Source organism: Larus michahellis, chromosome 2 (genome assembly GCF_964199755.1).
Source record: "Larus michahellis chromosome 2, bLarMic1.1, whole genome shotgun sequence".
NCBI lineage: Eukaryota > Metazoa > Chordata > Aves > Charadriiformes > Laridae > Larus > Larus michahellis.
The window spans coordinates 69,035,188-69,057,051 of record NC_133897.1 but is presented as its reverse complement, the minus strand read 5'-3'; the positions used below and the strand labels follow the sequence as shown (position 1 = coordinate 69,057,051).

The 21,864-nt window shown below is 43.8% G+C and overlaps 1 protein-coding gene across 4 annotated transcripts; it reads left to right on the top strand.

Annotated features, from left to right (window-relative positions):
* The first annotated feature begins 3 nt into the window (after positions 1 to 3).
* Positions 4 to 21,800, top strand: MRS2 (magnesium transporter MRS2). 4 transcript variants are annotated; one of them, XM_074575800.1, is made up of 11 exons: positions 6,825 to 7,307; positions 7,897 to 7,970; positions 9,488 to 9,524; positions 10,151 to 10,263; positions 10,730 to 10,903; positions 11,551 to 11,681; positions 12,368 to 12,484; positions 16,518 to 16,670; positions 17,807 to 17,924; positions 18,727 to 18,840; positions 19,936 to 21,800. In XM_074575800.1, the coding sequence occupies exons 1-11, from the start codon at positions 7,133 to 7,135 to the stop codon at positions 20,044 to 20,046; spliced, it is 1,317 nt and encodes a 438-aa protein (XP_074431901.1). In that variant the 5' UTR covers positions 6,825 to 7,132; the 3' UTR covers positions 20,047 to 21,800. The 4 variants fall into 4 exon arrangements, with proteins under 4 accessions (XP_074431899.1, XP_074431901.1, XP_074431898.1 ...); XM_074575798.1 differs by lacking the exons at positions 6,825 to 7,307; positions 7,897 to 7,970 and adding an exon at positions 4 to 119; XM_074575797.1 differs by lacking the exon at positions 19,936 to 21,800 and having other exon boundaries at positions 7,059 to 7,307; positions 18,724 to 18,840.
* The last annotated feature ends 64 nt before the right edge of the window (positions 21,801 to 21,864 follow it).

Sequence of the window (21,864 nt, the reverse complement as noted above, 5' to 3'; positions counted from 1 at the left end):
GGCCGGGCCGGGCCGGGCCGGGCGAGGCGGAGCTACCGTGACATGGAGGCTCGGGCCGCTGCCGGCGAGGGGCCGTTACCCCCCCAGGCGCGGCTGCCCTGCCCTTCGCAGGCGTGTCGGTGAGTACGGGATTAAGCACCCGCCGGTCTGTCCCCCTGAGGGGCTCCAGCCCCGACGTGGAGGGCCGGGAGTTGGCGGCGGCAGGCGGCGGCCTGGCCCCCGCCCCGCCGATGTGCCGCTTTCGGCCCCGCCGGGGGGGGCGGGCGGGCGAGAAGGGTGGCTGAAAAACACCTATTTCCTTCACACCTGGCCACCCCTTCTTGGGATTTCTTACTAAAGGAGTCAGTTTTCCCCCTCCAAAGAATAAAACAGACTTTTACTAAGCCTTCCAGATCGAGGTCACGAAATTCCTAGGCACCTGTCCCGGTGTGGAGGCAAGGGCAAGCCACAGCCCTCACCAAAAGGCGGCTTCTGCAACATGAGGGGCTGCTCCAGGCTCTCTACCGTGGCTTCTTGTCCGTCTTCCTTTGGTCGTTCTGATATATGTTTTCTCCGCGGGAGATTTAGTTATTTGGTGCCTGATTTTGCCCTTGGTTTATTATTAACATCTAAGAATTGCCACTTGTGCGTGCAGGATGGTCCATGTACGAAGCAAACGAACCACTGAAAAATCATACCTACCATTATTTATTCCATTCTTACTTTCCTTCTTGTCAGTTATTAAAAATCCTACCTGACAGCTGGATCTTTGCTCCAGGTCACCTGTTGCCATTTGCTGTTTACATTGGATGCAATTCAGAAATAAAACTGGGCTGTGATCTTGCAGGGAAAAAAAAATTATTAGTGGGGTTGCAATTAGGCTCTTGGACTACACAAATTAATTGCATGTGTGTAAAGGCAATTGACTTTTTTTTTTAATGTGCCTACTAAGGTGATGCCCTCTGAATGTCTTTTTGAGATGATATGTAAAATGTTACGGGCACTGTTTGGGTGCTTTTCCCCCACCCTACCATCTGAATGGGCAAAATTAGCTAGCAATACAAAACTAAAGTGCGTTCCACCAGTATTTGGGTAGGATTATGTAGTTATTTGCATTCCTGAAATATTTAAAAGCTTTTCAGTACTCCTGTTATTCTTTGGTCGAGTGAGTCTGTTATAATTTGTTCTCTTAAGAATCCAGGATCACTTCTGCTGAGCTGGCCCAAACCTGCAATTCTGTCTGGATAATTTCAGTTAATCAGACTCAGAGGTGACTTGCCCCACTAAACCAAGCTCAAATTCAAAATACACCAGTATTTCGAATGAACAGTAGCCTGATAAATCAGGATAACATACTTGGGCACAATTTATTTTTAACAAAAATACACCAACAGAATAAAACAAAAACAATTGACAAAAAATGTGAAATAACACATTTGTCGTTCAAAGAATGTAAAGTCAAGTCAAATTGGGTTAATGCTGCACTCTTTCCTAAGTCAATTTCTATAATTCTACATAGCAGATACAATACAGCATATATAAAAAATATTAATATACATATTAAGGACCAGATCCAACCTCTACCATCATCAAAAGACTCCTTAGGTTTCACAGATAAATTAAATCAGGTCATTAAATCATCCTGAGACCATTTTCATCTTAGACTATTTTAAAAACTTTGTAAACAAATGATCCACTTGAAACTGCATTTTCCTTGCTAATTGCCAGCCAAACATCTCCAGACTGTCCAATGTTTGGGAAGTAACTTTAGATATTGCATTATCAGAATACTAGGGGGTTTTTATTCTACTCAGATTATTAAATATTGTAAAAAATCAATCAAGTATGCATCTTATGGGCTTATTCAATGAACAGATGAGTCTCTAACGTGTCCAAACAAATTCTGACTACAGATAAGTTTTCTTTACTTGAAAACACTTCAGGCATGCTTGGGACATGACTTTTGGCTATACCTTTTAATGCCGTCTGCTTTGCTCTTTCCAGGAAAACCTGCATAATAAAATACAGAGACTTTGATTCCACTGGATTTTTACCACATCTTGGGTACAAGAAGCCGTAAAACCCGAGAGAAACAGAAAATGCCTTAAATTCAAACAATTCTGTTAACAGCCCCCTTTTTCCCTGATTGGAGACTAAAACTGGTCTAGACCTTCCTGCCTGGAACTGCTTAGTGTAATGATTGTTCTTCCAAATGGATTTCAACACATGTGATGGAAGGAATTTTTCTTTTATCTTAACCTCCTTTGATGGGAAAATTACCCCCCTGCTGTGAGTTACAACAGGGCAGTTAACCATTACAAAAAGAGTAATTTCAGGGTGAGGGAAGTCAAATATGCTACTGTTATTGGTTAACAGTTACATTTCTTTACTTGTTGCTGGTTTTCTTCTAACTAATAAAGCCGAGAACCAAGCATTTACCATCCTCGAATTAATACTGTTTAACACTGATGTAGCGCAACCTGAAATGAACATTTGTATTAAAAATATGCTTATGTGTAAAAGAAAAAATGCTGATGACCTTCACACCATTCTGCAATCAAGTAGTGGATATGTCAACTGTCTGCTATTTTGTGCCAGGGTCTACCACTTCTGGTGATCTTAAGCCTAATTTGCACTCACACAACATCTTTGGCATAGGAATAACCTACTGAGTATTTTACACATGCACCCGTTTTGACACTTGCGCTATTCCAAAATACTGTTGGTCTTTACCTATGGCCATGCTAATTACAATCACTTTTGTGAATTGCAATAAAATATCCCTTAAATGGTACCAGAGCACTGCTAGGCTTAAAGCAGTCTAGAACTGGTGGGCAAAATCTTTGTCCAAAACTGGGAGTACATTACGAATCCTTTGAAGAATTGCAATGCAGAATTTTGCCCATAGTTTAACCTTTACACAGCTAATAGCTGTGCCTCTAAAGACTTTATCTTTCAGATTCAGCTGCTTACTATCCCTTGATTTGTGCTGCAGTGGAATCTCACCGTTTTCTTGCTCTTAAGGCAACACTTTCAAATTCAGTCCTTGAAAAGCAACCACGACTGTCAGCCCACCAAAGTCTGAAAAGCCCACACCAGCCTTTTCAGAACAAAACATTTTATTTTCTTCAGTATAAGAACAAAACAAGGCAAAACCGGAGTGTCTCCAATACAGTATAAAGTCATCATGTTTTCCATCTTGCCTAAGTACAACCATCGCCTGAAAGCTAAGAAAAGCTCAAACACTTCAGCCCATGATAGCAGGGCCTTCACCCGTGAGAATCTGCTCCTTCTTGCCTCTCCAGGGCCTGACCTCTTATTCTGAAACTATTGTTTCAGTTCCTAAGCAATCTCCTATCCCATTCTCAGCAGTAACGAGACAAGCTGTTGAACCCACTGACGCAATTAAGATACATGCAGAGACACATAATCTGTATATGATGGAGCAATGTCAGACCTCTCATGTTACTTGAGGTTGACGCATGAGACCAGGTCGGTCAGGTCGTGTGTCAGGATCACATCATGGACCTGAGGTCCCGTAACAAGCACACGTTGGGGAAGTGATGAGAACAGAGGCACAGCATAACGACACAGCATCAAATAGGGTCACTTTTTTCTGCAGCAAACTGCTGTGAGGTCTCTGCCATTTCAGGACCAGGAAAGATTTTTGCAGCTTGTTGCAGGACCCTGACAACAAGGCTCAGTGACAGCAAGACATGAGGTCATGGAGACAGGAACATGTCCTAATGCCAAAGAAAAGACCGACAGAATGGACAGAATGGAAAAGGATAAAGTTTCTGAGCACAGAGAATGAAATTCAGCTTGTTCTATTGCATGTGGTGCTGAGAATCACACTGAATAACTACAACTTTGTGCATCTTATCTAAAAACCAGACTAAGCAGTAGCAGCCACTTTATTCCCAGTTGTAATTCTGGGGTAATCAGACTGTCTGCATTGACAGTTTAAAATACATAAACACTGGGTGGTTCAACTCTCATGCACACACACTAACTGGAACAAAGAAAGTACTGATGCAGTTGTAAATTTTAAAACCCATGTCATAACAATTTCCCCTACTTATACAATTGCCAGATCAAAAGCGCCTTAGAATACCAGGAACAATTATTTTTCCTTAAAAAAAAGGCGTTAGACAATCACAGTTTGAGCTATAGTTTTTGGTGACACAGGCCCTTTCTAACATTCTTGCTCACGTAGTATTCTTGAAACAGCTGAGAGGATAAAGGGTTACATAGGGAAAAAGTTTTGGCAAACCCTTAGAGGCACATAAGGAAATGCTTCTCCATGGAGAGAAGCAGGGGGTTAGCTTAAGTAGAGAAAAAGTTGAAAAATATATTTCATGTGGTCCTTGTATAGAGTAATGAAAGTGAAGTCATCCTTTCTAGGCAAAGATTTCTCAGTGTGTTACTGTGGCTACCTGTGATCAAGGCGCCTGAGATTATCAATTGAGTATTCCTGATTCATTCACATAAGAGAAATTATTCTAAATAAGAATGTTATGTTTTTTAAGTTTTCTATGGGGTCCTTCCTTTTCTCTCTATTTGTATTCAGCTGCACTGATCATCCACTACACACTCATCTACTGTCTGGAAGCAAATTTACGTTTTTTTGGTTAATCTGGGGGGTTTTTTGTTTGTTGTTTGGGTTTTTTTCTCAGCATGAATAAAAGGGGCTCCTGTGAGCATTTCTTTTAGGAGAAGAAACAGGTAACAGGTTCAGGCACATCTTTGTATATAGAATTGATTAAATGTACAAATCATACACTGGGAGATAATTTTTCTGTAGACAGACATCTATATGCCTTTCTACCATAATTTTACCAAAAAGTTCTCTGAGTTTTTCTTCAGTAGAGATTTATAAGGACTCCTCTGATGATACCTACCTTCTCTTTCTCTGTGTTTTTCTTTGGTGTTCTTGCTCTTTCTTTTCCACGTAGCCCAGCTGCAGTCGGACCAGTCCCTCTTGTCTGCACTGACATTCATCCCACAGTGGAACTAGTTGCTCACGTAATTCAATCTCACAAAATAGCTTGTGTTTTGGATGGCAATTTCGTGGTTAAGCAAGCTTGTGCAGGAGCTAGACTTTTATTTTGGCTGAATGGAAAACAGCCATCATGCCCGTTTGTGTTAATGAGCTTCTTCAACAAACAGATGAGCTTGAGCCGTTATTTTTTTGATGAAATACAGCAAGCTGCTCCCAAAGCTCGGCACTGCAGGACAGACAGGATAGCTGACATGTGGGTACAGCAGAGGCAACAAGCAGCTCGTTGGTATTTAAAGCTGCAATAAATAGATGGCAGTTCTAGATCTCCAGTTATCTTTTGTCAGCAGCAGTATAAAATTAGACATTCTATCTGTGCTTCATCACTTGTCCCTGGCAGCCAGTTCACACCAGCATGTTGCCTTCACCTCTAAAGACAGAGGTGGTATTTGCTTATTGTCTGCCCTTCCAGACAATTGTTATGATGACTGATAACGCAGCTATAATGAGATACAATACCAATACTTAGTGGTATACTAACCTATTATATCGTACATATCAAAGTTCATATCAATATATATCTGGTGTGAGGTTATGTCATCCTATTTCCAACACTTCTGTTGCGTAAGCAGCCAGAATAACAGATGGACAATGGAAAACAAATAGATCAACCCAGTATTTTTCCCCTTTTTTATTGAAGAGTGTGATATGTCAGCTATGTGAGAACTTACTGCAGATTCATTAAATGTAAATTTCGGGCAGATAGTCTTCAGGTGCTTCCCTAGCTTAAGTTGCCAGCAGTGGTGCATGTGTGTTTCATGCTCTCCTGTGGTATTTTCTGTGCTGTCTGGTATTTCCAAATTTTGTTTAAGTATTGCTGACATCCGAGAGTATTAAATTAGTCTTGTACATACTGCCACCTGCTGTGATTATCCAAAACTAGAGCTAAAATACTCCATTTAAGTAGATTTCAGCTTTTTATCAAGTATAAAGGGGGCCAACATTTGCATTCAGGCGTGCTTACCCAGGAACCGGAAACCTCTGATGGCCTCGGTCTACACCTACGTGCTGTATGTAACTACTAGGGAACTTTTAAATTTAACTACTTCCTTGTGAAGTCATTTATCTTTGTGCAAAGTGTGTGTAAACTGTCCTTCTGATTCTGTACATGCGAATCCACATTGAGCAAAGGCTCAGCTGTGCATGTTGATGTGCGTGCATGCAGACACCCGCACAAACGCAGGGACAAGGTGTCAGGGACAAGGTGTCGGAAAGGAGGGGACAGTGTCTGCCCTCAGGTGACATCCCTTGAACTCACAGCCCATCCTGGAGAAGAATTTGGCCCCCACCACCTCATCTTAAAAAATCAGACCCATGTTCAGGGTGGCGTTTAGATTTGCGTGCTCCTGTCGGGGCAGCCCCTACTGATTTGCATGCTCCTGTCGGGGCAGCCCTACTGCGCGAGTCATTTCATTGACAGCATAATCACTTCCTTTTATTTCCCCGCTAAGTAGTAATAATGAGCGCTCTAAGCACATCCTGATAACACGTCCTGCTGCAGGGCCTTGAAGAGATTTTGCCTTCATGCCTGTTTATATGCTTTATCAGAACCAACCGAAGAGGGGCTACCCGTGCCATCTGCGCTGTCCTGCGGCCCGTGAAAGCTGTAGTTTAAAAATAATATATAACAGCAGAATCTGGTGTGTTACTAATTAAACTTTTAAATCGCAACCAACCAGCAAGCAGGGCAAGGAAACTTAATTGCAAGACCTTTAGCGGGGGCAGAATTGTCCTACGCTTGAAAAAAACCCCACATTTAAAAGTTAAAAAAAAAAAAAATCTCCATCAAGCGGCCGAACGCGCTGGGGCAAACTTCGGGAGGCGGGCGCAGCGCCCGGGGCTGCCCGGCCTTGCGGGGACACCGCCGGGGCTGCAGACCCGCATAGGCCGCGGTGGCCACCTGGGGCGAGCTGCGGCCCAGCTGGCGGCTGCCGAAACCCCTGCCGTGTGTCACCGCCTCCGGCTGAGCCGCCGGCGGCCGCGCTCCTCCCCGTCTGGGCTGGGGTAACCCCTCCGCCGCCCCGCCTCCTCCGCCGCCGCGGCTGCGCGCCGGGAGTCGGGCCGGGCGCTTGGCTGCGTGGGGCCTGCGCGCCTATGCTGGGCGCCGGACTGCTCCCCCGCGCACTGGGCCGCCCCTGCGGCTGGGCGGGCGGCAGGTCCCGCCTGAGGGCCGCCCTGGGGCTGCCGCAGGGCTGGGGTCGGGGCCGGGGCCCGGGCCGGCCGGCGGGGGTGGCGGTGCCGCCGTGCGCCCGGGGGCTGCGCTGGGCGGGTAAGCGGCGGGGCTGCGCTGGACCGGGCCGGGTCGGGCCGGGCCGGGTCGGGCCGGGCCGGGTCGGGCCGGGCCGGGTCGGGCCGGGCCGGGCCGGGCCGGGCCGGGCCGGGTCGGGTCGGGTCGGGTCGGGTCGGGTCGGGCCGGGCCGGGTCGGGCCGGGCCGGGTCGGGCCGGGCCGGGTCGGGCCGGGCCGGGCCGGGTCGGGTCGGGTCGGGTCGGGTCGGGTCGGGTCGGGCTGGGCCTGCCGCCGGCCGGCCCCTGCGGGCAGGCCCCGGCGGCCGCCCCCCTGTGCGCCCCGGCAGGCCTCGCAGTGCCGGCCCGCGGGCGGGGAAGGAGCGAGCGAGCGAGCGAGGGAGGGTGACAGCCCGGCCGGGGCCTGGGAAACCAACCCGGCTGTAGCCGCAGTCGGTGCGGCATCGGCCGCCTGCCCGCGCTCTGCTGGGCCGGTGTCAAGTTCGTAGGGGCCTTCTCATGGTCGGTGGTTCTTGGTGCCGGTGCGTTATGTGGGTGGCTTATAGCAGGGCACGGCGTAATTGAAGGGAAAGTGCAGCGTGCTGGAAGTAGATATGTCTTGTCTTTTATTCAGGTAAATTTTATCAACATGTCACAACAGAGGCCTCCCAAGCCACCTTAGCCAGCGTGTCTCCTGTTTTTGCAGTGGTAAGTAGGCGCAGGAGTTTCCACGAACGTGGGTGGCTTGTGCAAGATGCTGGCGCTCTTTTTTTTTTTTTTTTTTAATTAAGGCATCATAACCACAAATGGATTTGTCTCTCGTAGAACATCCCTGGTTCTAAGTTGCTGGTTTAAGGTATTCTGACTTGAGGGCCAGTTATGATACATAGCATTAATCAAGATGTTTTCCGAAGATCCAGCATCTGCTGGAAGTTCTCTTGCTTTAATTGCGAAAGCAGGTCAACTCTTACCAGCGGTGCAATCAAAAGTTTTCTTGTTAAGCTTGTCAAAGCTTGCCAGTGCCTTTTAGAAATATTATTCCTGTGTCTTGGTAGCTGCAGTTCTAAGCAAACGTAGGATTTGGGGAAAAACAAGCTCTCTATGTATTCCTTTTAAAAATTATTCTGAAAGCCATTTGCTTGATTGACATTATTAGTGCACGTGAGGGAATGTAAGGCCTCCTTATTGAGAAAGAAAAGCAGTCATTCTGCAACAAGGTGCATGCAGCCAGGTCCTTGTGGCCGTGTAACCCTTGTTGCAGATCTACTGGAATGTATGCTTAGGTATGTTTAATTCACAGAAAGTTATTTTTAAAGCCACTAATATGGAATTAAGCTACGGTTTATGAACAAAACAGCAAACTTTCTCATTAAAACAGACATTGCAGTTTTTCCAATAAAATCATTTTACTAGGAGATGTGTTAAATGATAATCTGAATGACAGGTGCTAAGAAAGAAGGATTTAGATGCAGGTTACTAGCGGAATAGTATGTTAATGCAATAGTTGACATGGGCACATGGCCTAACTACCCAATTTGTGGTATTCTTTACTTTTTAAATTTTATTTGTAAATTTTTCAGATTGCTCTAGAGGAAATAGCAAAATTTGTAATCCAAAATGTAAGATGCCCTGCTGATCTCTTCTCCCTGGTATCCAGTGATAGGACAGGTGGGAATAGTTCAAAGCTGCATTCCTCAGGGGAGGTTTGGACTTGGCACGAGGAAGCATTTCTTTACCAAGAGGGCGGTCAAACCCTGGAACAGGCTTCCTGGAGAGGTGGTCGATGCCCCGTGCTGGTCAGTGTCGAAGAGGCATTTGGACAACGCCCTTAATAACATGCCTTGACTTTTGGTCAGCCCTGAATTGGTCTGGCAATTGGACGAGATGATCATTGTAGGTCCCTTCCAGCTGACATAGTCTATGCTGTTCTATCCTAAGTCTGATTCTCTGTAGATCACCTCCTTCCCAAGGTTTATGTAGCAACATGGTCATGCAGATGACACTGGTTTTGTTTGGTGTGTATACAAAAACAGTGAAATATATGGTAATTTGGTGCAATAGTTTTCTTAACTGGCATGAACTATGAAAAGAGGGCATAAAAGGTTGATTTTTCTTCATAATGTATCTTCCATTTGACTTCTAGGCAAGTGCAAACGATTTTAGAAACTGATTACTTGTTGTATAGAAGTTCTGTCAAAAAAATGTTTTTTTTTCCACTCCTTTAGATGAAGCTTGACAAAGAAGGAAACGCTACTTTTTTTGGTGAGTTTTCATTGTGTTTTTGATTGGTTGGTTGGCTGTGTGTGTTTGTCTTTTTCCCTTGTCCAAACGGGACAATTATCCAGTTGTCCAATTGGGAATCTGCATGGGGTAGAAAATTATATTTGGGATACTTCACTGTGTTTCTTGGGGATGTTGCAATGTTTCCTCTGTTTTGCTGCTTTCTGTTGGTCTTCATAGCATCTTTATTGTTACAATTTTTGTATATTTTTAAGTAATATTTTAAACGTAACTTATGCCGTCTCTCACAGGAAGGTCATTTTTACTTTGTCTTTTCCCTTTCGACCAGCATGCTACTTTCGCTGCCTTTTGCTTCTTGTAGGATTATATGTGCTTTTCAAACGAGTCACTTGGTTTCTGATGTGAAATTAATTGTCATGGCCAACTTTTTCACTTATATCTAGTTTTTTTCTCTTTCCACTGAAGATACAGTCTTCTAAACTTCGTAGAAAATAAATTGCATTGAGGAATCAATAGGAGAAAACTGTTTTAAAGATAGCACAGCTTCCTTTTTTCTTTTGCGGGACTTAGAGACACACTAAAACGTAATTTCACAGCATATATGCTTGTCCCTTAAATGCCTTTGTCTAAAAATACTTTTATGATAGAAAAGAAGAAAACAGAATTGTACCAGGAATTGGGTCTTCAAGCTCGAGATCTAAGATTTCAACACCTAATGAGCATTGCAACTAGGAACAACAGGATCATCATGAGAATGGAGGTAATGGCTTCCCTATAGCTGAGTGTAAACTTGATCCATGTCTTAGCCTTGCACTTGCATTTTCTCGCACGGTTCTTTTAATACCAGCTCTCTATGACATGCAGTCTGGCAGTAAATGTATCTTTGGAGCTCTACCTAGCAGTTAGAGGTATGCGTTTACCAACAGTACATATTCATTACGGTTTTCCTAGTTGAGCACAGGAGAAACATTACTAACATTGTTATAGAAGTATAATCTTACAAGGAGCCTCCTCTCAGTTATACCACCACTAGCACAGTGCTGTGTCTGAACCATGGGCAAGCCACGAGTTTGCAGTTAGCATGAGATTCTGTTATTTTCCTGCCTGAAAAGACATTTGAAGAGGGGCTTTACTGAAGCCTAAATTATCAAATGCACTATAGATTTGTGAGAAATCTTCAGAGAGTTTTTTTTTTTCCCGACTCCTACATGTACTGTCTTTTTCAGTTCTTGAAGGCTGTCATAACACCAGAGTTTCTTCTGATACTAGATTATCGTAATTTAAATCTGGAACATTGGCTCTTCAATGAACTAGCATCTCAGCTGGCTGGGGAAGGTCAACTAGTTACATATTCCCTGCCCTTTGAATTCCGAGCCATAGAAGCAATCCTGCAGTACCGGGTGAGTTACCTCATATTTAAATTGTTTTGGAAGTTGTTGCTTCATAGAAAGGACAGTATGATTTTGTTCTTGTGTTAATATTTATGCATACACATTTGTATATGTATTCCGCTTTTACTGTAGGAGCTCTTTTTTGGGTTTCATTTTTGTTCCTTTAGTTTTTATGGTTTTGTTGTATTTGTGTTCCCATTCCCTTCCCAAGAAAGTGCTAATTGGATGTGATGGCTTCACCATCATTTGGACAATTAAAAAACAAGTCAGAGTGCTTTTCTAGAGACATACTGTAGCTGAAATGGAAGTCACACAAAAGATCTGAGGTTTTTGTCCTCTTGGGCAGGAGTCAAATAATGATTTCGAGCTATGCTTAAAAATCTATGCTTGGTAATATGACATTTCTAGACAAAGAGTGTTTGGTGTGGTTGGCACTGGGTTTCAGTTCAGTGCAAATCACGTTTATAAAATACTGTATTTTGCAGTGGCTTAATCTTGTAAGTGGTGTCCCTATAGCAAGTATCTCCTGGGTATTGGAAAGCAGATTGTGTTAACTGCGTATTACTGTGAATCTGTGTTCAGAGGCAGGAGTGAGTTGCCCAAGTCATTGTAAAGGGATTGCTTTAATTCTTATGAAGGATCATGTTGTTATCTAGATCAGCAAACTGCAGGGGAGACTTAACACTTTGCAGCCTCAGATCCTTGAGACACTGGAAGCTCTAGTGGACCCCAAGCTTTTGTCTGTGGATAGGAGTAAACTACACATTCTCCTGCAAAATGGCAAGAGGTAAATAAGAGTAAGCCGTGAAGAGACTAGAAGGTGACCATAGAAAATTATGTGCGATGAAGTGTTAGAAAAACTGTATCTAATATTAATTTCCTAGATTACTGTAATGCTGGGTTGTGCATCTTATTTGTAAATGTAAAAATTGGTGTACGAAATACCTAGTGATATGGGGAGAAACAGGAAAAGGGAAATCTATTCCGAACTGTCAGAAATACAGTCAAGCTTCTTAAATAGCATCTGACAGAACAAAATAATACCTAAGAGAACAAAATGATGTCATGAAAATGTTCCCCATTAAGTAAAACAAGATTAGCCTTTGGATCTATGCTTTAAGGTTACTAGTAGTAATACACTGGTACCTTCATGATTTAGCCTCTCTGATATGACAGTACAAATACGCACTTGCCACGTGCTTATGGAGTGCTTGTTTTTTCCAACTTACGAATATGTCCAGAAAACACATCTGAATCCCTTTTAGTGTGTGTCTGTAGCTCCCTGGTCCCCAGACAGATCACTACCACTTCTAAGTGTGTGGCCTGTAGAGAGTTTTTTGAAGGAACTCTTACAACCCTGCAGGGAAGCCTTCCCTGGCCACTCTGTCTGCTGGTGGCAAACTCACTTAGAGATTACCTTTGTGCACTGGTGCCAGTGGGGATTACTTGACCTTTTGCCTGTTCTTTCTTCAGCTTGTCAGAACTGGAAACAGATCTTAAAGTTTTCAAAGAAACTATTCTGGAGATCTTAGATGAAGAAGAGTTAATAGAAGAGCTCTGTCTATCTAAATGGACTGATCCACAAGTATTGTATGTATATTTTGAAACCACATGCTTCTTTAACAGTGTGTTGCATTTAAGGAGAACTCGACCAGTAAGCTGGGTGTTCCCTGCCAAAAAGTAGAAAGAAAAAGGCTTTCTAATTTTTTTAAGCCCTAATGTGTGCTGCTTTGGAAATCAGTGTATTTGCCATTTTGGAGAGGGACTTCATTAGCACTGGTCATATTATGCAGTTTCAAATAGTTCTTGGCATAACAGGCCAGCTCATCTGGTGTGTAATAGGATGGGAGCAGGATGTCAGGAGGAAAAAAAGTAGATGTTATTTTTCAATGCAAATTAACACTTTCTGGGAGAATTTTCTTCATTTTCACAAAAAGAAATGAAGAGGCAGGTTTTAAAGCTTGTGTAGAATAGGTCAGACACCACACTTCCTTTGTTAGAAGTGTTCTGAACACCTTGCTTCTAGCTTTTTGCTCACCAGCAGAACCTGAAGGAAAGAGGCCCTGGAGCAGTCTTCTTGTGCACCTGAAGAGCAGCATTTCAGGAAAAATGTACATGCTGAAATAGTCCTATTGCACTCTCAAATTCTGGTGAAAGACTGGACACAGCAGCAGCAGCACCAGTCACTTTAACAAAAACTAAAAAGCAAAAATATAATGTGTATCAGATAACATGTATGTTTGAAACCAGGAGGTAGTTCCTTCCCTGCAGAGCTTAGTCTAAATGTGCACCAGTAACTCAGTATTCCAGAAGCAGCACTGGCTTTGCATTTCTAATGCATCTGCTGGAGCAATATCGGGAGTGCTCTGAATTCCAGACTGCTCCTGAGCCAGCTGCTGGTCTTCGTCCTGGTTTTGCTCACGGCCTTCCTTTGGACTTAATAGAATCATAGAATCATAGAATTGTTAGGGTTGGAAGGGACCTTAAAGATCATCTAGTTCCAACCCCCCTGCCATGGCCAGGGACACCTCCCACTAGATGAGGTTGCTCAGAGCCCAGTCCAGCCTGGCCTTAAAAACTTCCAGGGATGGGGCTTGCACCACCTCTCTGGGCAACCTGTTCCAGTGTCTCACCACCCTCATGGTGAAGAACTTCTTCCTAACGTCCAGTCTGAATCGACCCATCTCTAGTTTTAATCCATTCCCTCTAGTCCTGCCATTACCCGACCTCCTAAAAAGTCCCTTACCAGCTTTCTTGTAGGCCGCCTTAAGATAAGGTCTCCTCGGAGCCGTCTTTTCTCCAGACTGAACAACCCCAACTCTCAGTCTGTCCTCATAGGAGAGGTGCTCCAGCCCTCTGATCATCCTCGTGGCCCTTCTCTGGACGCATTCAGGCACGTCCATATCTCTCCTGTAGCTGGGGCTCCAGAATTGGACGCAGTACTCCAGATGGGGTCTCACGAGAGTGGAGTAGAGGGGGAGAATCACTTCCCTCGACCTGCTGGCCATGCTTCTCCTGATGCAGCCCAGGATACGATTGGCTTTCTGGGCTACAAGTGCACACTGACGGCTCATGTTGAGCCTCTCGTCCACCAGCACCAGCCAGTCGCTGCCCAGCCTATATCGGTGCTTGCGATTGCCCCGACCCAGATGGAGGACCTTGCACTTGGTCTTGTTGAACTTCATGAGGCTGGCATGGGCCCACCTCTCCAGCCTGTCACGGTCCTTCTGGATGGCATCCCTTCCCTCCAGCGTGTCAGCCGCCCCACACAGCTTGGTGTCGTTGGCAAACTTGCTGAGGGTGCACTCTGTGCCACTGTCCATGTCGCTGACGAAGATGTTAAACAAGACCGGTCCCAGTACTGATCCTTGAGGGACTCTACTTGGACATGGACCCATTGACAGACACTCTTTGGGTGCGGCTGCCAAGCCAGTTCTTTATCCCCTGAATTGTCAGTCCATCAAACCTGTATTTTATCAGCTTGGAGACCAGGATGTCATGCGGGACAGTGTCAAAGGCTTTGCTCAGGTCCAGGTAAATGATGTCAGTTGCTCTCCCCTTGTCTATTGATGTTGTGACCTCATAGAAGGCCACCAAATACAAGCTGCTTGGCAAATCTCTTCTTGCCTCAGGGTAACCAATGTGTAGGGAACATCCAGGAAAGATACCAAGATCATCTTACGCTCTTACGTCAGGAGAAACCTGAAGACATCCCTTCTTTCAGACACCTTTGCACAAGGATGGGAGAGGGGGTGGGAGGTTGTGTAAAGAGCACTGGAGCTGTGCTACGGAACGCAGTGAGGCAGTCCATGCATGAGGCACACCACGAAACACAAGCCATGACAGCATGTACACAGGCAGGCTGGCAGCGTGTGGGCAGCTCTTTTGGCCTCCAGGGTTGATGCAAGTGGTGTGTGGTATCTGATGAACTCCAGAAGCCTGACAAGGTGTGGAGGAGCCCAGTTAGGCACATAGGTGCCATCAGAGATCATTTGCAGCAGGAATGGTGAGATGAGCCCAGAAAGACAGGAGGAGACAGGAGGAGACAGGAGGAGGAGGTATCTTTGTGTGAAGGGATGGCAGACTGTCAAAGACTCACGAGACAGATGGAGGCTAGTTAATGAAAGCAGATCAGGTGGCAGTTATTTTCAAGTCCGTATGCCTGTTGTTCCCTTTGTATATCCACAAGGGAGCTGATGTAAAGACACTCATCAAATAAGACCTTGAGCTGAATCTGTACTACAGCAGATAGTGCTGTGAGGCTTCCAAGTCTGCAGCTCCTCTCATCTGCATGCAGTAAAAACCTTAAGGTCTGAAAGGCTAGCTAACTCAAAGTTTCTGCCCCATAAGAGAGAAACCAGGGGCACCGTTAAAGGTCCTCAGGGAGCTTACTGGGTTGGTTCTTAAGACACGTCACTTATTTTCTTGGAAAACGATTTTGGAGAGGTTCCTTTAACAGCAATGCCAGGAGGAGATTCTTTAAAAAGTTTAGTCTCTCTAGGGAAATGAGGTCATACCACAAAAGCTATGAAGAATCTTCCTGGTGGTGCTGCTAGTTTCCAAGATCCTCTGGATCTCAGGTGCCTCAGCTTCCATCTACACGGAACAATTCAGTACACCGCCAGAAGCATACGTACCTGTCCCAGAGAAGGCTGCTGCAACAGAAGCTGGACCATGAAGTAACATGGAAGTCTCTCAAACAGACTTCACTTAGGAGAGCAGCATCTTCCATTTGATGCTCGCTCTTAGAATCATAGAATAGAATCATAGAAAGGTCAGAGTTGGAAGGGACCTTGAAGATCATCTAGTTCCAACCCCTCTTCCATGGGCAAACACTTTTTTTTAACATGTAGAAAGTGAAATGAGAATGAGGGTGGGTTTTGTAACTTTTGTGTATGTCCCTATTCCAGCCCGCCCTCTCAAATAAAGAATAAAAACAAAACACACACACAAAAAAGTAACAGTGCAACGTAACAAACCAAATAGCATTCCAACAGTTTGGCAAGTGATTCAGTTGCTTCATGTTCCCAAAACGTTTTGCAGCAATTACTGTGTATAGCTGAAACACCTTACAACTCAACTATTTTAACATACACCTAAAACATCTCCCCCACCATATAATTGTTTGTGTATTGACTTTTGGTTATGTTTTATTCTTGGAGTTTTTGACTGCAGTGTTACCAGCTTCCACCGCTTGAGGGCACCAAGAAATTAAGCATCTCCTTTCAAGATTATCAACACTTCATAATAACTTCATATAAACATTTACAGTAATATAAACTTTATAAATAATATAGAATTTATATAACTATAAAATTTTAGTATCTTAAAAAGTAGGATTTGTGGTAGTGTGTATGCTTGAGCATATCAAATGTTAACTGTTCTATTCAAAATAATTGATTGCCTATGCTGATCAGCTCATAGATATACAAATATGCCTTTTATTTTAAGCTGTTGGTATTGATGGAAGTTCCTCACTGGAAGGATTGGATTTTGAGATCTAGTGTCAGACAGCACTATTGTCAGTTCCTCCCCACAACTTATGTGCCTTGTCTTAATACATCAATAGTACACTTCTATCGAACATGTAGCTAACCAGAAAAATAAAAATTGTTGCTCACAGTGAGGAGAGTACATCTGGGATTGACCATGCAGAGGAAATGGAGCTGCTGCTGGAGAACTATTACAGACAAGCAGAAGATCTTGCAAATGAAGCTCGTGAGCTCAGAGTACTGATTGATGATTCAGAAAGCATAATCTTTATCAACCTGGACAGGTTAGCTGCCCTATCTGTTGAACTATCAAAAGCTAAGCAGAATTTAATGCTTTCTAGTCTTTCTCAAATCTGCCTACAAAGAAAGTTGGGGAATTCCATCTCCATGAGGGTTTGAATGGACTTGCAGTCACAGCACAAGAAACTGTGTTGCGCTTTTCTTATCAGTGAACTGGATAAAGCAAAGCAACAAGACACACTAATTAGCATGTGTAAAACCTCTCTAGCTAGGCATCAGTTTTCCCTAGCAGGAGAAACCAAGCCTCTCCTAGATCCTTCTGGGGAGCTATTCACTAAAGGAAATTTCTGCAAATTTAGGGGCAAAATAAAATTCTACTCGGGAAAGTTTACTCTTAATTCAGCAAAACTGAATGATTTAAGAGTCTGGCTGGGCTACTCAGGTGTTCAGTACAAGTTGCATTATCACTCTGTGGCGTGATAGAAAAATGAATAACTTTGGAGCGAGTATTTTCTCTCTCTCTGTATGCGACAGTTTTCACTACTAGTCAGCTTTCTTACTGAAAAATAATTCTAGCTTCCATTAGCAAGCACATGCCATTCTGTCTTCGAGGTCAGTGTTTAATGTTCTTTCTCCTCTTTACTGAGGAGTTATCTGTAGAAGCAATCGGTGGATGCTGCATCAGGAAACCACAAAAATCCTTTTGGGGAAGACCTGAATATGGAATTCTCCAAAATGGAGAATTTGGCTGCAACTGAGCCAAAAAAGGCTCAAGTTTAGAGTCTGCAGCATTTACCAACTCTACTTTTTTTAAAGTATATTAATTTGCAAAGTAACAGTAAATTTTCTTTTCTTGTGAATATGGACATATAAATTCCAGACAGTTCATGGTGAAAGAACACAAATTTCCGTGAAAATTTACTGTTACTCTGTGTATATGCACCTCTAAGAAGTGAGCAATGCTGGGAAGTCTGATGATTAAGCAGAACCTGCTGCCTTAGAGGTATCCTGATGCAGCAGTTTCAAAACTATAGCCCCTTTTATACTGGGTTGCCTAATTTCCAGCATGATTTCCTCTCTTTCACTATTTGGTTTTAGGGCAAGCTGTATGGAATTTGAGAATTTAGGCAGCAAATCCAATTTTTTGGGTTCCCCTTACAGATGTTTCTCCCTTCTTTAGCCACCGTAATGTGATGATGAGACTGAACTTGCAGCTGACTATGGGGACGTTCTCTCTCTCTCTCTTTGGACTCATAGGAGTTGCATTTGGTATGAACTTGGAGTCATCTCTTGAAGAGGTAAGGAACGAGTGCTGCTTATATCAGTGACATAAAACACGGACCATACTCTTATAGTGCATTTTATATTCAGTACAACTTCATTCTTTCCATAGGTAAAGCTCCAGGTTTATATTAGTATGTGAACGTAATTTAGTGCAGTGATTCATGTGTTCATGCAGTTACTTTTTTGTGAGCAAATTACTGTATGGGTAACTGCATGGTATTGCAGCCTTTTTTCTATGCAATGTCCATAGTAAAGAAATGGGAAGACAAATTTGTGGTTGTATGAGGACTGACTTTAAAGCAGTATTAAGGTTTCTTTAATGATCGTCTGTTCTTCTGAAAAGACCAGCTTTGTCTTCCAGATAGAAGGGTATCTGGCAAGCAGCCAGGGCATTTCCAGCGCACCAGTGGAAATACTCTACTGTCAATTACATGTTTATACCTAGACTGAGGGGGTGCAGACTGGGGGGTACAAATTTACAATTGCACCTGCTATCTTTAAAATAAAAAATAACCAAAATAAAGCAAAGACTTCTTCCTTTCCAAATCCATTAAATAGAAGGGTTGCATTTCCAGACTTCTGATGAAGGAAGGAAAACTGCATGGGACAGTAATAGAATACACTAGGGTGATTCCTAAATAAAATGCTTTGCTGTGAAACAGCCCTTTTTCCAAGGTAGGGCTTGGCTGTTGGTGGTAGAGAGTTTACCACTTCCTCCCATAAAAGAGAACACTGGTGGGGAGTGAGAGATTGTCTTTGGATGATCCCTTTTCTGAAGAGAGAGTTGCATGACTAATGGGAATGTTCTGTCAGTAGGACCCGAGGATATTTTGGCTGGTGACAGGGATTATGTTTCTGGGAAGCGGTCTGATATGGCGACGCTTGCTTTCCTTCCTTGGGCGGCACCTAGAACCTCCACTACCTCCTCACGTATGTATGACTGGCTAGGGTTTCTTCTCCAGACTCTGCATGTGCAGTCTGTTTCTAAAGCAGGAAATAAGCCGTTGTAGAGGGGTGAGCCACAGAGCATGGGGGGATTCAGCTCAGTGTCTGCTCCGTGACAAAGGAGCTGGATTGAATGAGGTGGGAAGCCCCAGCGCTGGCAAGAATACACCTGAGCAGTAAGATACTGCTCACTGTTGCCAGAAGTGAAGCTGTGGGCTGTTCCTTGAGACGTGCTGTGTTTACTTTCACCTGGCAGCCCAGGGGAAGGTGAGGGTAATGGTAGAAGCAGCTGTAATTTGCCTTCTCAGCTGCCGCAGCTGTCTGTTCATAGAGAGGGATATAACAGATGCTGCCCTCCTCCTCCCACCCAGGTGCTAACTCTGGATCTCTAGTCCTTGTCTTGTAAAAGAGAAGGTAAAGATAAAAGGACAATGGACAGGTACTAGCTGTAACATCTCTCTGGAGAATGATGCCGTGGGTTTTGATGTCCTGACCCCCAATCTGAAGTTTGTGACGGCTCCTCATGTGCATAGCAGCTGTCTTTGCCATTGATGCTGATGGCATCGTCGAGCCCTATTGTACCGAGCTGCATGAAGATTTCCAAGGAGACCATCTTCAGATTAGCAAGATTTTGTGTGGGTCTTTTTCCCTGTTGACTACACTTTCCTGCCAAAGCTGGGGGGACTGTATTGTCTGCCTCTGTTCTGTAGTCTTATGATGGGGATTATCAGTGGATTCAAAAGTTAAGTTGCTACAAATGACAAAAGAAAGGGAGACTCAGATAAACTCCCCTTTGTCCCTCCCCTCCCTTGCCACTGAGAGGCAGATGGAAGTAGTTCCTTGTGGATTGTTGCCTACGGCTACAACTAACTGTGTTATCCTCAAGCGTTGCTCAAAACCAAGTCCAGCACATACTGACTGTGGCTTGGAGAAATGTACTGAAAGGGAGAAGCCGGAGACAGTGTTCTGAAAATAAGAGGAGAAATACCAGGGTTCAGGCCTCTGTGAAGCTTTACTTTCTTTCTGCTGCATATAGAGCAGCTTCTCGTGTAATCACAGGCCATTTTGTATCTTGCCTAGGTTCCTGCAGTTTTGAAAAAATCCCAACCAGCAGCTGGAAGAGTGGAGATAAAGAACAACCTTAAAGCAGAAACATTTGGGCTGAGCAGAAGCACATTAACAAACCAATAGGAACAGCAGGAATTAAGAGACTTTCACTGTTACAGGGTGGACTTTTGACACTTTCCTCGCATTTGTTCTTCCTTACTGAAAACTGTAAGAATTCCTAAACTTGCTAATTTAATATATATTTTGTGCCAAAAACCTACGGTGAGATTTTAATGCTCACACAAAAGGAGACAAACACAGGGAAAAGTGACATGCTTTCCACGGTAGCCTCACCTCCACCCCACGTATGTTCCATTAGTTTTCTCTATCACATATATGTACTTATTTTGGGGGCATTCGCATTTCAAGTGTTTCTGTCAAATACTCCTTCATGTAATGGCCTGCCTTAGAGAGAACAGTATTTTCAGCTTTAGGGATGACAGCATTCATCAAAAATTCTGGTTCTGAGCTGCAGATTTAGGAATCTGACTTCAAATGTCAAAGAAAAATCCACCCCAAAGGTGGCCTTTTTGATGGATTTTTTTTTTTTTAAGGCCATATTTAATTGCAGAGAACAGATTTTTCAAAGCAAAAAGCATACCTCCATCTCTTGTGAAGTACCACCTCTAAATTGGCAGTAACCAGAAATGTTTCCCTTATTTTAAGTAAGCGATAACAGGCTTTGAAATGCAGCTACTTATCTTGGGTATTCCTTAACAATTAATTTAGGCCCAAAACGCATGCAGTTTCAGTAAGGGGAAAAGCAGGCCTGTTGGTAATGCACACTTGCGCGTGCCATCTGCCACTATTTCAACACGCGTTGATACAGCTGCAGTTTAACAGCTCCTTGTGTTGTCAAAAGGACTGGGTTCAAATGCTGGTAAAAATCACCAGACTGGTTGTTGGTTCCTCGTAAACTGGACTCTGCTTTCTCTCTCGTCGCCCCAAGAAGACAAGACAAAGCATGGGCTAACCTGCATCACAGTAAGTAGCCGGGTTAGTAAAGGGTGTGGAAGCCTGGTGTCCTGTGATGGACTGAAGGAAGGAGTAAAATTCTTATGCCCCCTATTTGTGTTTTTTCTTAGGACTTGTCTCTGAACTCTGAGGGCGTAGTTCTCCCCTGGCTTCTCTCAGTCTGTAGAGGGAACACGAAATCCTTCTATATCGGGTCACAAACTGTTGCTTATTTGGGGTTTTTTAACCTCTCTGTAACATCCAGTGAGTAGCTCCTTAGGTGCCACCAGATAAATCACTGTACTGGCAGGGGTTGAAAAGACAGTAACTGTAGCTGTGAACATTTTTACTCAGGACTAACAAGTCAAAAATGGAAATAAAAAGGTACATAAATTAAAATTATGCAGGCCAGCGATGCTAGCTTGGTTTAATTGGTTCTACGTAATTTTCTAACAGTTGTTCTTGCTCTGTATGTGACTTCAACTACGGATGTAAAAGGCATGAGAAGGTGAGAAAATTAATGGGATTTGTAATGTTTTTGAGGGGGGTTTAACTCAATTTTTTGCAGCCTTTTTGCTTAGCAGGTAGAGATGTAAAAAACCTCTAAACTGAGCAATACAGTGGAAAAAAAACAACGGCTCACCTACCTTGGCTGATAAACCCCAGGAAAGCCCAGTGCATGAAGGCACATGGATGCTGATGTTTTCAAGCAAGATGTAGTTGCATTAGGTCAGGACTGAAATGTGTTGGTGCGGCTGTTTGGGAAGCTTTCACGTAAGCTTTCCAAGCGCTGTCTTTAGTGCAGAGGCTTCGGCGAACTGTATTGACTCCTTTTTCTGTACATAACTGACTTCAAGCACAATAAAAGCACTGTGAGGATGACACATCTTTTACAAGACTGCCTTTCTCTTTACAAACGTATGCAAATGTTTAATGGTTTTCTTACAA